At 43.4% G+C, this 15,587-nt stretch overlaps 2 protein-coding genes across 4 annotated transcripts in view; both read left to right on the top strand.

Moving 5' to 3' along the window:
- The window catches only part of LOC140409163 (protein unc-119 homolog B-like), an 89,812-nt gene extending 83,837 nt beyond the window's left edge, over positions 1–5,975 (top strand). The window contains exon 5 of the mRNA XM_072497370.1: positions 113–5,975. Within this exon, the coding sequence (XP_072353471.1) occupies positions 113–225 (113 nt within the window). The 3' untranslated portion in view covers positions 226–5,975. The remainder of the gene's footprint in view (positions 1–112) is intronic.
- A 3,247-nt stretch (positions 5,976–9,222) lies between these two features.
- acads (acyl-CoA dehydrogenase short chain) overlaps positions 9,223–15,587 on the top strand; it is a 252,716-nt gene continuing 246,351 nt past the window's right edge. For all 3 annotated transcript variants that reach the window (XM_072497358.1, XM_072497349.1, XM_072497343.1), the window contains exon 1: positions 9,223–9,324. In XM_072497358.1, the coding sequence (XP_072353459.1) occupies positions 9,267–9,324 (58 nt within the window). In that variant the 5' untranslated portion in view covers positions 9,223–9,266. The remainder of the gene's footprint in view (positions 9,325–15,587) is intronic.

Genomic DNA, 15,587 nt, shown 5'->3' with positions numbered 1-15,587 from the left:
TGTGCCCTTTCTTACATTTTTAGGTTCAAGATGTTATAATTTTAGTTTGAAGTCTGAATATTTTCAATGAACTTTTATCAGAATGCTAATTTTACATTTTTTCTCTCTGCAGTTCAGGAGATGGTGGTGAATCCTTATGATACACGGTCTGACAGTTTTTACTTTGTGGACAGCAGGCTGATCATGCACAACAAAGCAGATTACGCATATAATGGAGGACAGTAGTGGAACAGTTCAAAACATATATATCTCAGCAGAGACACAGCCCATTCAGTCTAAGCCTGCTTTGATGATGAAGGAGGTGGCTTTTGGCTCTGAATGATCTTTTATCATTTCTATGCATTCTGCACTTGAGAAAAATTCAGTTCTGCTTACTAATGACTGAGGCGATGGAGACTTTGAGTTGGAAATTCCACCCATGTACAGTGTGCAGCGGTTGCCTATACCCAAAATGAATGCCTAGCTGTGATGAAAGATTCCTCCATAATAAAGGGACCTATTTGTATTTCTAGTGAAATAGTCATGGGAGCATGAGCAGGGAGCATTATTTTGCACTCTGCGTATGGGTGGAAGACACCAGAGGTAATTGATTAAAAGACCAAATCATTCCCCATTTAAACAAAAATGATTACAGGGGGCACCTAGCTAACCTTTCTGTTATAGTTCACATAAAAAAACATTTACTTGGTGACCACAGTGCAGTACTTCACATCTTCAATGGAGCAGTATCCAAACCTGAACTTGAAAATATACATTGAATGTTACTTATTATCACCAGGCACAGCTTGATAACTCAAAGAATTAGATGCAAAGATTTTCTCAATTATTTTTTTTTTACATGGAAAATAAGTTCTTCAAGAAACGTGGAATGTTGGATTTCACATCATCCATCGCATGTCAATTGAAAGTTTTTCGATGTGATCTATTTTTGGTTTGTGTCTTTTTCACAGCATGAATTTGTAGGTGTGGCTGGCAATGAACACATCATTTAAAACTGTTATGGCGATTAGTTTGAAAACAGTCTAGTTTTTGTGGTTTGAGAAGCTCCATATTATAGAAATTGTGAACCTTCAAAGGTACCTGGTTCATTAAATTTCTCTCTCTTCTCCATCAGTTCCTAATTTTTGTCCAACAAAATGTATAGTACTTCCCAAGTTGTGATATTTGAAAGTAGACATCTCGATCCAAGGACTGCCTTCAAAGTTCTGCATCAGAAGCTGAATGGTTCAATGTATTTATTTACTGCATTTATTTCCTTTTAAACTTGGAAAATTCTCCTATCTAATTCTGAGATGCACCATAGTTTATAAGCCAGAAAAGTTGGATATAAGAGATGGTCTGCCAACAAAATTCAGAATCTATTCAAATTTACATTTTATTTTGAATTATAGCTTGAATGTGACTGAAACCATATAGGTGCATTGACAGGACTTGAATGTATCTAAGTGATAAGGAAAAATATAACCGCCTTATTGTTGCAAGGCGCCATAAGTTGAAACTGAAATAATTCCAGATTTCTCAGGCACCAACTACTTTAAATAGTAAGAAATATAAAAAAGTATTTTAAAAGTAATTTAAATTTAGGTAAACACACCTGGTATAGTTTTATACTCCATTTGTGGTATTCCCATCTAAATCTCCATCCCATTTTTACTTTGAAACTACAATTCCAACAGCATGACTTTTGATTACCGTTTAACTTTTCATGGCTTGTACTGAAATTGAGACACGGGTTCTAAACCTAAAGATTGTCAGAATCAATGGCATATTTTTTGGAACTTCCACTTGTGTTTTTGATTTCAGAGCGCAAATGTCAGAATTGTCTGTCCCAGACACTTAGATCCATATAGTTTATCTGCACTGATATCCCGAACACAGCAGAGACCGATGCCTCCATTTTATACTAATAGACTAGTAAGAAGCTGCTTTGAAGTAATATGAACAGCATTTGAGTCGAAGGAAGACCAGCATTAGTCCAGATGTAAAGTTGCATTTGGCCTGTGAACATGCCTTTTTTGTCAATTTGGTTAATGTGTGGTCAAGGGTAGGCACATAGAATATTTGGAGAACCTTTTTGAGAGGCTATTTGGCACTTGGTTGATTTCTTTAAAAAAATCTTTCAGCATATTAACATTGTGGTACTGCCCATTGCCTTGTTTTAGACTTAGTTGCACGGTGACATGAGTAGAAAAACTGATCAGAGTTCTGATGGGTATCATCCCCTTCAAACAATGTCTTTGATCCATTAGATTAGGACTTGGGACTTCTCGTTGATCTATTAGGACTCTTGGCTTCGCTGGCATTGGCAAAGAATTACCTAAATTTAAATTTATTGTACCTTTCAGAAGTGTTCTTCCCCCATTCTAGCCCTCCACTTTCTCCATCTTTTTTCTTGCCCCTCCTCCCAAACATCAGGTAACTTAGCAAGAAGTTTTGAAAAGAAAACCATATGGAAAAAGCTTGAATGTGGATGATTGAATTTGCTACTAAAATGAGATGGTGTTTTTAAAGGAGTGATAGACAAAGGGTCATGTGTTGAATTGCATGAAGGCTGAAGTTGACCAATTGGTGTAAACAAGGATATTGAGTATTGCGCTTTTGGTTGGAGAGGGTTGGTGAAAGAAAGCTTTTTTTTATGAGACATAAAATATCCATTGTAGTTTTCGCTAGGTTGGTTCAGTTTGGGTTTCATGACTCCTCAGACATGTGCTTGAACCTGTTTGAATACATCCAAAATGCATCGGTTCATATGCAGGCTTGCTTGGGTCTGACCTCAGCATAAGATAAGTTATCGGGAAGAGCAAGTATTTTTCCATCTGATGGTAGGAACGAGGAGCTAATTTTGGTCTGACTACATTTCTTATTTGGCACAACAAGAGGACAGAACAGAAAATATATTTGATGTAAATTACAAAAACTTTATTGCTCTGAAAACTGGCATTCTATTGTAGTTGTGCACCTTTTCATATTTTAACCGTACACTTCTGATTCCTTATCCAGCTTTGACAATGAAAGCAATGGGTATTGAAAGTATTTACAAGCTGTTACCTGACAATTCTAGGGGTCAGACTGGTGAATCCATAAGCAATTTTTATGCATGTATTATAGGCTACTTTGTTTCATAAGACTCCCGATCGGTAGCACCTGCTTTTCTCATTATCTCTCTTCCCCCTTCTCACCTTTCACCCAATTGCTAAATGTAATTGTTTAGATTTTAACATGTTTGTGCATAATTGAAACCAGCACAATCCTATACACCCAAGTGCTAATCTCCAAACTTGCAGTTGGAATGCTGTTGATAATATTTGCTTTCACTTGGTACTTTTGGGTTTGCATTAATTAATTTGCATGTGTCTGATAAACTTCCTTGAAGTGTGAGTCTTACTCCAATTCATTTTGGAATTTGTTTGGGTCGTAACACCCACTATACCCTCCAATTGTAGAGTTGGTGAGAAGTGGTTCAGAGCAGAGAGAGATTCTCATGTACAGTTCATCCTGCCACTCCAAATTTGGCGAGCAATTAATTTTACCCTCGTCTTTTGTGCAATGCAAAATATGCCATTCGGCTTCAAAATTGGTACGATCTGCCTGTAAAGAGATGTGGGTCGGTGCCATTAGACTCTTAAAAATTCTTCGCAATGAATTGTACAAAATGTTCCTCTCCGGTTCAGCATTTTACCTCTTGTTTTAATGTTCACATAATATTTTATGGTATTTTTGAATTTCTGTAGTGGTGAATTTATCTTTTCAGAGTAACCATATGCCCAGCAGTATATGCTAAGATTGGGATAGATGTATGTAGGAAATTTCCTTTTACTGCTACAATAAAAAGGTACCTTTCTGTGCATACTTATTGCCAATAGCTTAATGGCATTTGTGTCACCAGCTATGATCCCAATACAGGATCCCAATACAAGAATCTGTTCAAAGCCATGATGTAGGCCAAGCACTCATGCTAAACAATCTTAAAAGTGTAATGATGATGGATTAAATAACAATTGAAGTGATGGTTGTCACATATGTAATTGTGTTAGCACATCATAATACCCATCAGTCTGTTTAGTTGATTTCTCCACTGTACTCCAGGATAGTCTTTTATACATATAACCCTGGGCAGCTTGCAGTAACTTTTTGTCTTCAACTGAACATTGCAAATGAATGTACTAATTGAGAACTGGCCACCAATTTTGCACTGTTCTTTGCCTGGTATTATAAGCATAGTGGTTTTTTCTTTTTAAGACCTCCAGAGAAACAGCCTATGACTTTGCCACAGGAAAGCTGTCATTTTCTTTTACGGGGACAGGGGACATGAAGATGGGGAGATGCTTGCAACCTACTTTGCCTTTGGATTTCTTAGAAAGATCAAGATGTTTCCTAACTCCTTTGTGGATTAACTGCTAGTTAATTCTGAAAGGTTTGATGTATTTCTATCTTGCAGGCTGAAATTCCTGAATCTCTCACATAAGAGAATTGAGAAGCTCACTTATACTGGAAAGAAGCTCTGAAGAAGATAGATTAGTTGGGAAGAGGAAGCAAGAACAGGAAACAGTTTTTGTCTGTCTTCCTGGTGCTAAGAAATTCCATCAAATTCATTAGCATCTAAACTTTTGCTTTGCAAATAGTTAATTTAGGTTGCATTGTGCTTTTCTTTGACAAGTATCTACTGTGGAACTTATGGCAATCAAAATGCAGCCTTCCACTACTTTGCTATGCCAAGTTTTCCAGGTACATTACCCAATGAATCAATACAAAACCATGTAATCCAGGAAAAATGGAAGCCTTGCCTGATTGAAGGGAAAAAAATACCAAAGGGTTCAAAATTGTTTCCTTGCAGGCATGGGAAAAAATTAAACTGATTAAATGTCCTGCATTTCCTGGATAGGAAATATATGGTGCACTGACTATGGACCACTGACTCTTGGGAGGTTGAGTTGGCCCCCAAAAGTTGATATTTCCCACCTTTCTCTCTTTTAGCATGGGTCTGTGGTTATGGTGAAATAAAGAGAAATGAAATTCTGTCAGGTTGCTTATTGTCGTTTCTGCTAAAGCCAATAATTGATGACAAACAGTCAATTGAATTACTTGAGTGCAGCAAAGAGTGTGTGGGGTTGTTACAGTAGCTGTAAGCTGTACATTCAGATGCTCTGGCCATTAGCCTCTAATTGAGTTGGGGGGAAATGTCACATACATGGTGTTTTTCTGGATAGGAGAGCCTGCGATACCAATCTTGTCCTTATGAATTTCCTGTTCTTTGGAATTCCCAAATTGAATTTGGATGAGGTCCATTACACCAAATGGCGGAATTAACTTTTTCATAATTTACTGTTACTACATTCTGAGAATGGAGTACTGATCGATGTATGCAGTTTACTCATCATTCATGTGAATCCTCTGCTCTGAAGTTTGAGGCTTTCAAACTGCATGCACAGTTCACCAAAACAAATCTATTCTGGAAAAGTTTCCAACAATACTGTATTAAAGCGACAATGTTCATTTTAATAAGCTTTGGTTCTAGAAGTGTTTGGCCGTCAAATAAAGCAATTTGAAAATTGGCATGGATGGTGCAACAATTCTCATACTTGCATCCAAATCTCATCCACAATATGTTCAGTGTTTCAGTTGTACCTTGCACAGTTTTTTAAAGAGTGTTTCACTGCTTCCTCAACCTGTAGTCCATTATATATTAGTACCAAATTGAATAGATAAAATGCTTTTGGGATATTTTATGAAGGGTAATAAATGTCGCTGAGTAAATCTTTATATTTTTGAACTTGATAATTTGTTTAATATTTTCACAGGAAATGTAAGATGCATAAATTCACATTTGTGATTTGATGCTTTGTAATTGCATTAGAATGTTGAGCTGTATTTTGTAACTGTCTTCAATTTTTCATGTTTTAAAGTGATAGGTGGCTTGTTTGTATAAAATGTTATTTTGTCACAAAAGAATAGTAATAAAGATTTTTGATTTTCAATTCTGTATTTATTAAGTATATGGCAATAGAAACATTTTAAGCGTTCCAATTGTTTGAACATAGTTTTGTTTTTCTGGGGTAATTTGTTTGTATTCATTATCTCAGTGTGTGGGAATGTCTGCACTTGATTTTAAGTGAGGGCCTCCAGAACACCATATCATCAATGAAGTTTTGCAGCGCACATCCTTATCCTTAATTAACGATGGTGATGGAAATGTTCTTTCCATCTAGGTGGATGACAGAAATCTTCCTGGCATGTGAATCACATGTTACAGTTAGTCACAAACACAATAGCTATCCCATGTGTCAACAAATAAAATAAAACTCATGCTTTGTCCCTTTTCAAGATTCCATCAGGTTGCACTTTGGTGCTGAAGCCATGATGTAACATACACAACATTTAGCCTGGGTGGACAATTCCATTGCAGAGCTCTTTACTACATGACGATCTATCCCCATGAAGGAAAGATGTACACTAAGGCAGTTCAGAACATTTCCAACACTGAGTTATCAGGAAATTGACATGTTCATTTTTGCCATTTCTTATCAAACACCGTTATAGATCTTTGGATGCATATGCAGAACCCCTATTTTTCTTGCACATGTATACATGCATTCGCAGGAATTGGAGGAAACACACGATGCTGCAGAAGATTTAAGCAGTTAGCAAATCTATTTCTAGTATTCCACAACAATTTTTTCAATAGAATATCTGACATTGGGTGATACTGACTTGCGTGTACCTCTGCTCCAATGTTATTTACAAACAAAGTACAAGTCCTAGAACGTCAAATGGCACGGGAGTAAAGGTAACAAGGGCAGCACGGTAGCATTGTGGATAGCACAATTGCTTCACAGATCCAGGGTCCCAGGTTCGATTCCGGCTTGGGTCACTGTCTGTGCGGAGTCTGCACATCCTCCCCGTGTGTGCGTGGGTTTCCTCCGGGTGCTCCGGTTTCCTCACAGTCCAAAGATGTGCAGGTTAGGTGGATTGGCCATGATAAATTGCCCTTTGTGTCCAAAATTGCCCTTAGTGTTGGGTGGGGTTACTGGGTTATGGGGATAGGGTGGAGGTGTTGACCTTGGGTAGGGTGCTCTTTCTAAGAGCCAGTGCAGACTCGATGGGCTGAATGGCCTCCTTCTGCACTGTAAATTCTATGTGGATCATTTTCATCCAATGTCAATAATTGACTCAGTTAAAATATAAAGATGTGTTCCACTGATTATCTTCCTAGAATATGATCTAGGCTCAACAACATGTGGATAATTAAATAATTTGTCATGAAGACCATTCAAGGTACTCTCTCCGGTCTGTCCCTACTTGGGAACCAAGACAGTAACTGGAGATTGCCTTGAATCCAACATCTGGGTATCTTGGTGAAGTACTGATTTGAATCCATGTTCCCAGACCTGCCAGAGCTATATTTTTAGGAAGGCTTTGAACAAGAGCAACTTATTTTAACATTTTTTACTTTCACGATTCTCCAACAGACCTTGCTACATCAGGTGTTGTATTCTGTTGCTGCAGTGTTAGGTTGTTTTCTGTAAGCATTAAATGTTGCGACTAGTTGTTGCCCTGTTTTTATTCCCCGTGCCTGTTTCTGTCTTGAATTAGTGTTTAGCTCCCATTTTGCTTTTGTTACCCCTTCCATGTCTCTTCCTTGCACCAGATGTTGCAATCAATGTCCTCAATTAATTTTTAATTAACATACCTTTCGCAAAAGAAAAGCATTAACGCTGAATTTAACATTCAGTTGTCCATTGGAAGAGGTACAATAACGTGTTCCTGTGTGCATCCTTGCTTTTCAAATACCTTCTTCGCCTCATCCCTCCCAATCTCTCATGTCCTACAATCTCTCTGCCAATATTAATTGTTCCATTATTCTGTTTTCAACTGTCACGCTTCAGCTCTGGAACCCCCGAATGTCTCTACCTTTCCTCCTTTAATAACATAAGAACCAGGAGTAGGTAATTCAGCCCCTCAAGCCTGCTCTGCTATTCAATATGATCATGGCTGATCTCCTCTGGGCCTCAACACTACATTTGGGCCTGTTCTTCATAATCCTTCAACTGATTAATTACAAATCTGACTAACTGCTCCTTAAATTTACTCAATGTCCTGGCACCTACTGTACTCCAGGATATTGAATTTCACAGATTCAGACCCTTTTGAAAGAAGTAATTTCTCCCCTCCATTTTAAATCTGACCCAATAGTGCTCCTGTGAAGCATCTTGGGACATTTTATGTTGCAGATAAATATAGTGGCATGGTTAGCACTGCTGCCTCAGTGCTAGGCACCTGGGATCACTTTTTTTTTCCCCCCCAAGTTTTTACAGTACCTAATTCATTTTTTATTAAGGGGCAATTTAGCATAGCCAATCCATCTCCCTGCACATATGTGGGTTGCGGGGCGAAACCCACGGGAACACGGGGAGAATGTGCAAACTCCACACGGACAGGGACCCAGAGCCAGGATTGAACCTAGGACCGCGATGCCCTGAGACAGCAGTGCTCACCACAGTGCTGCCCTGCCGGGATCACTTATGACCTCGGGTGACTGTGGAGTCTGCACATTCTCCGTTTGTGTGTTGGTTTCCTCTGAGTGCTCAGGTTACCTCCTACAGTCCAAAAATATGTAGGTTAAGTGGATTAGCTCTGCTAAATTGCCCCTTAGATTGGGGTTGTAGGAAGAGAAGGGGGGAAATGAGCCAATGGTAGCACAGTGGTTAGCACTGTTGCTTCAGCGCCATCCGTGGTTCGATTCCCGGCTTGGTTCACTGTCTGTGTGGAGTCTGCATGTTCTCCCCATGTCCACGTGGGTGCTCTGGTTTCCTCCCACATGTTCTGAAAGACGCGCTGTTAGGTAAATCTGAATCTCCCTCCATGTACCCGGACAGGTGCCAGAATGTGGCGACTAGGGGCTTTTCACTAACTTCATTGCAGTGTTAATGTAAGCCTACTTGTGACAAAGATTATTAAAACTAAAGATACCGTGGTGTCGTGAAGGGTTGTTGCAGATTTGATGGGCTGAATAACCTGCAATGTAGGGCTTCCATGATCTATAAATGTGTTGCATACACTTTTCACGTTCTCCTGGAGGAAGTTATACATCTTGCAGCTGAAACGAAATCTTTGTTTTACAAATTAATACATGGTAAGCGTGTGCTACGATAACAGTTTCTACTAGTTAGAAGGGAAGCTGCTAGATTGCAGCTTCTCAGGTTCAAAGTGTTGAGCGGAGCGGAACGCAGCTGCGTGGCAGGAGCGCTCTGGGAGGAACGCAGTGCGGGATGCACAGGGCGCAGGCGGGGATGGGTTCGTTGCTGTGGAGAATCACCAGAGCAAAGAGTGAGTTCAACAAGAGCTAAACCCCTGAACGGAGGTGGGAGTGGGGCCAGGACCCGGGACCAAACCCCCCGCTCTACCCACCTGGGCAATGGGGCAGCATAAGCCTGATCGGCTGCCGCTGTCCCGCTGATTTGAGTGCTGCCCTTTCACCCACTGACTGCTCCCAGGGCCTGATATCTGGCCTTTAAATTGTTGCTGGCAGGCAGGAATAACGACAATGTTTAGATGTCCCACCCCTCCTAAAACAGACTATAAGCAATTTAAACTGGAGGTCTCTATGAATAAATACCATACCGTCATGTGGATTTTTACTAAGTAATGGAAATACTGATATCTCATTTTCACGAGCAGGTATATTTGCCTTGCACGTTCACGTCCTCGGGACATCACAAAGAGCTTCATGGTCAGTGATTTACTTCCGAAATGCGGTCACTTGTGTAGACAAACCAAGACGTGGCTTTAAGGGGCTGGTTTAGCACAAGGCTAAATAGCTGGCTTTTAAAGCAGGCCAGCGACGTGGGTTCAATTCCCGTACGAGCCTCCCCGAACAGGCGCCGGAATGTGGCGACTAGGGGCTTTGAACAGTAACTTCATTTGAAGCCTACTCGTGACAATAAGAGATTTTCATTTAATTACATTTCAAGTCTGAGTAAATGACATATATTCAGACTGAAACGGATGAACAGTGTTATGAGCTTAGATGCAGAAGGGGAGGATCCTGCCCTTAGGATTCTTTGAACAACTGGCAAACCCGAGTGCAAAGTTCCAATTCAGGGTGAATCCAGGGAATCGATAAGGAATGGTCGAAAGTGTGTGCTTGTTATTTCACAGTGAGAAAATGTACTGAGTGTTCCAAGGTTCAGTTTTGGGATATTATCTACTATTTATCAAACTATTCGGAAGGACAGAGTGGATGGTAAGGGAGGTGGTGTAGCTCTGTTATTTAAGGATGACATCGGTGCTATGGAGGATAAGGTTGAATCCATTTGGGTGGCAATCAGGAATAGTAAGGTGAAAAAGTCACTGATAGGAGTAGTCTATAGGCCACCAAATAGTAACATTATGGTGGGGCAGGCAATAAACAAAAAAATAACAGATGCATGTAGAAATGATACAGCAGTTATCATGGGGGATTTTAATCTACATGTCGATTGGTTTAACCAGGTCGGTCAAGGCAGCCTTGAGGAGGAGTTTATAGAATGTATCCGCGATAGTTTCCTAGAACAGTATGTAATTGAACCTACGAGGGAACAAGCGGTCCTAGATCTGGTCCTGTGTAATGAGACAGGATTGATTAATGATGTCATAGTTAGGGATCCTCTCTGAAGGAGCGATCACAATATGGTGGAATTTAAAATACAGATGGAGGGTGAGAAAGTAAAATCAAACACTAGTGTTTTGTGCTTAAACAAAGGGGATTACAATGGGATGAGAGAAGAGCTAGCTAAGGTAGACTGGGAGCAAAGACTTTATGGTGAAACAGTTGAGGAACAGTGCAGAACCTTCCAAGTGATTTTTCACAGTGCTTAGCAAAGGTTTATACCAACAAAAAGGAAGGACGGTAGAAAGAGGGAAAATCGACCATGGATATCGAAGGAAATAAGGGAGAGTATCAAATTGAAGGAAAAAGGATACAAAGTGGCAACCATTAGTGGGAGACTAGAGGACTGGGAAATCTTTAGGGGGCAACAAAGCTACTAAAAAAGCTATAAAGACCCCGCATTGGGTGGACTTGGAGAGGGGGGAGGAGAGGGACCAGCGCCCGCTGTGGTGCTTGGAGGTGGGGCTGTTGGCGGACGAGGAGGTGAGCGAGCGGGTCCGAGGAAGTATAGAGGTACTTGGAGACCAACGACACCGGGGAGGTCCGAGTGGGAATGGTATGGGAGGCACTGAAGGCGGTGGTGAGGGGAGAGCTGATCTCCATTAGGGCCCACAAGGAGCGGGGGGAGAGGGAGAGGGTAGACCGGAGGTATGCGGAAGAGCCTGAGGAAGGATTGTTGAGGAAGAGGCGTAGCCTCCAGGCCGAATTCGACCTGGTGACCACCAGGAAGGCGGAGGTGCAGTGGAGGAAGGCCCAGGGGGCGGTCTACGAGTATGGGGAAAAGACAAGCCGGGTGCTGGCGCATCAGCTTCGGAAGCGGGATGCAGCTAGGGAGATTGGGGAGTTAAGGACAGGGGAGGGAGCGTGGTGCGGAGTGGGGTTGGCATCAATGGCGTCTTCAGGGACTTCTACGAGGAATTGTACCGATCCGAGCCCCCACGGGAGGAGGGAGGGATGGGCTGTTTCCTGGACCAATTGAGGTTTCCAAAGGTGGAAGAGGGACTGGTGGCGGGACTGGGGGCCCCGATTGGGCTGGAGGAGCTGATCAAAGGGATAGGAAGCATGCAGGCGGGGAAGGCACCGGGGCCGGACGGTTTCCCGGTCGAGTTCTATAAAAAATATATGGACCTGTTGGGCCTGCTGTTAGTTAGGACCTTCAATGAGGCAAGGGAGGGGGGGGCTTTACCCCCGACGATGTCCCGGGCACTGATCTCCTTGATCCTGAAGCGGGACAAGGATCCCCTGCAATGTGGGTCTTTCAGACCGATTTCCTTGCTAAATGTAGATGCCAAGGTGCTGGCGAAGGTCTTAGCCACGAGGATTGAGGATTGTGTGCCGCAGATCATCCATGAAGACCAGACGGGGTTTGTGAAGGGGAGACCGTTGAACGCGAATGTGCGGAGGCTTTTGAACGTTATCATGATGCCGGCGAGGAAGGGGGAGGCGTAGATAGTGGTGGCGATGGACGCTGAGAAAGCCTTCGATAGGGTAGAGTGGGGGTACCTGTGGGAGGTGCTGAAGAGGTTCGGGTTTGGGGAGGGATTTGTCAGGTGGGTTAGGCTGTTGTATGAGGTCCCGATGGCGAGTGTGGCCACAAATAGGAGGAGGTCCGAGTACTTTCGGTTGCATCGAGGGACGAGACAGGGGTGTCCCCTGTCCCCCCTGCTCTTCACACTGGGTATGGCACTGAGAGAGTCGAGGATCTGGAGGGGGTTGGTGCGGGGTGGGGAGGAGCATAGGGTGTCGCTTTATGCGGACGACCTGCTGCTGTATGTGGCGGACCCGGTGGGAGGAATGCCAGAGGTAATGAGGATCCTTAGGGAATTTGGGGACTTTTCGGGGTACAAGCTCAATATGGGGAAGAGCGAGCTGTTCGTAGTTCAGCTAGGGGACCAGGAGAGGGGGATTGGCGAGCTCCCACTAAAAAGGGCAGAGAGGAGCTTCAGATATTTGGGGGTCCAGGTGGCCAGGAGCTGGGGGGCCCTGCATAGGCTTAACTTTACAAGGCTGGTGGAGCAAATGGAGGAGGAGTTCAAGAGGTGGGACGCGTTGCCGCTGTCCTTGGCGGGTAGGGTGCAGTCATTCAAAATGATGGTGCTCCCAAGGTTTTTGTTCCTGTTCCAGTGCCTCCCCGTGTTTATCCAAAGGCTTTTTTCAGGCGGGTTAACAGGAGTATAATGGGGTTTGTGTGGGCGCGAGGGACTCCGAGGGTGAGAAGGGTGTTCCTGGAGCGGAGTAGAGATAGGGGGGGGCTGGCGCTGCCCAACCTCTGTGGGTAGTACTGGGCCGCCAATGCGACGATGGTGCGCAAGTGGGTGATGGGAGGGGGAGGGGGCTGCATGGAAGAGGCTGGAGACAGCGTCCTGTGTGGGTACGAATCTGGGGGCACTGGCAACGGCACCGCTGCCGCACCCTCCACGGAGGTATACCATGAGCCCGGTGGTGGTGGCGGCCCTCAAAATTTGGGGGCAGTGGAGGCGGCATAGGGGGGAAGTTGGGGCCTCGGCATGGACCCCATTACGGGCGAACCACCGGTTCGCCCCAGGAAGAACAGGTTGAGGGTTTTCGGGGTGGCACAGGGCAGGGATACGAAAGTTGGGGGACCTGTTTGTGGACGGGAAGTTCGCGAGCTTGAGTGAGCTGGAGGAGAAGTACGGGCTCCCCTAGGGGAATACCTTCAGGTACTTACAGGTAAGGGCGTTTGCCAGACGGCAGGTGGTGGAATTCCCGCGGCTACTGCCACACACAGTGCAGGACAGGGTGCTCTCGGGGGGGGGGGGGGGGGGTGGGGGGGGGGGGGGGGGGAGTGGGGAAGATCTCGGAAACTTACCAGGTGATGCAGGAGGAGGAGGAGGCCTCGGTGGTGAGTTGAAAGGTAAGTGGGAGGAGGAGTTGGGAGAGGAGATCGAAGAGGGGACGTGGGCAGATGCCCTAGGGAGGGTGAATTCTTCCTCTTCGTGCGCGAGGCTCAGCCTCATACAGTTTAAGGTGCTGCACAGGGCACACATGACCGGGACAAGGATGAGCCCGTTCTTTGGGGGTGAGGACAGGTGTGTTAGGTGCTCAGGGAGCCCAGCAAATCACACCCATATGTTCTGGGCATGCCCAGCGCTGGAGGAATTTTGGAAGGGCGTAGCGAGGACGTGTTTTGATTTGGAGTTGGGGACCAAGGGCAATGTGTCCAAGTTTGCAGAGGACACGAAGATGAGTGGTAAAGCAAAAGTGCAGAGGATACCGGAAGTCTGCAGAGGGATTTGGATAGGTTAAGTGAATGGGCTATGGTCTGGCAGATGGAATGCAATGTTGACAAATGTGAGGTTATTCATTTTGGTAGGAATAACCGCAAAAGGGATTATTATTTAAATGATAAAATATTAAAACATGCTGCTGTGCAGAGAGACCTGGGTGTGCTAGTGCATGAGTCGCAAAAAGTTGGTTACAGGTGCAACAGGTGATTAAGAAGGCAAATGGAATGTTGTCCTTCATTGCTAGAGGGATGAAGTTTAAGATAGGGAGGTTATGCTGCAATTGTATAAGGTGTTAGTGAGGCCACACCTGGAGTATGGTGTTCAGTTTTGGTCTCCTTATTTGAGAAAGGACGTACTGGCGCTGGAGGGTGTGCAGAGGAAATTCACTAGGTTAATCCCAGAGCTGAATAAATTGGATTACGAGGAGAGGTTGAGTAGACTGGGACTGGACTCGTTGGAATTTAGAAGGATGAAGGAGGATCTTATAGAAACATATAAGATTTGAAGGGAATAGATAGGATAGATGCGGGCAGGTTGTTTCCACTGGCGGGTGAAAGCAGAACTAGGGGGCATAGCCTCAAAATAAGGGGAAGTAGATTTAGGATTGAGTTTAGGAGGAACTTCTTCACCCAAAGGATTGTGAATCTATGAATTCCTTGCCCAGTGAAGCAGTTGAGGCTCCTTCATTAAATGTTTTTAAGATAAAGATAGATAGTTTTTTGAAGAATAAAGAGATTAAGGGTTATGGTGTTCGGGCCGGAAAGTGGAGCTGAGTCCACAAAAGATCAGCCATGATCTCATTGAATGGTGGAGCAGGCTCGAGGGGCCAGATGGCCTACTCCTGCTCCTAGTTCTTATGTTCTTATATTTGATAATTCAGGTAATTATATGGTTAAATTTGCAGCTGATACCAGATTAGAGGCAGTGGAATTGTAGGAGGTGGCCCAGAAATTGCAAATTAAGTTTGTTATGTTATGTATGTGAACAGAAAATGATAGATAAAATTTAAAGGACACATTTATTGATGTTTTTTGTGTGTAACTGGTAGATTGGATCAAGAGAAGCAATAGATGTCATATACTTGGATTCCAAAAGGCATTTTGTAAGGTGCCACACAAAAGGTATATAATAAGCAAGATGAGGATTCATGGTGTTAAAGATGCAGCAGAGATAGAGGATTGATTAACAAACAAAACAGGAGGAATTTACAAGGCATTTTCAAGTTGGCATGCTGTAGCTCATGAAGTGCAGGTGCTCTATATTATTAACAATCTATATTATTGAATTAGATGAAGAGACACAGAGTAATGTATCCAAGTTAGGTGGATACAAAGCTAGGTGAGATATAAGCGGTAAGGAGAACACAAGGTACAAAGTGATACAGAAAGTTAACGAGCAAGAAGGTGACAGGTGAAGTACAATGTGCAAAAGTGGTAGGTTATTCACTTTGGTAATCAAAATTGTGAAAATTTTAAATACTGATGGTCAGAGAGACATTGGATGTGCACATACAATGAATACATGTTGACATGCAGAAACAGCAAGCAATTAGGAAGGCGGGTATCCTGTTGGCTTTTGTTTGAAGGGGTTTGGAGCACAAGATTCAGGAGGTCTGGCTACACTTCTATAGGGCTTGGGTGAGGCCACACCTGTAGTGCTGCGTGCAATTAAGCCTCCATATCTATGGAAAGATA

Source organism: Scyliorhinus torazame, chromosome 1 (assembly GCF_047496885.1).
Source record: "Scyliorhinus torazame isolate Kashiwa2021f chromosome 1, sScyTor2.1, whole genome shotgun sequence".
Lineage (NCBI taxonomy): Eukaryota > Metazoa > Chordata > Chondrichthyes > Carcharhiniformes > Scyliorhinidae > Scyliorhinus > Scyliorhinus torazame.
This window is presented reverse-complemented; position numbering and strand designations above follow the sequence as displayed.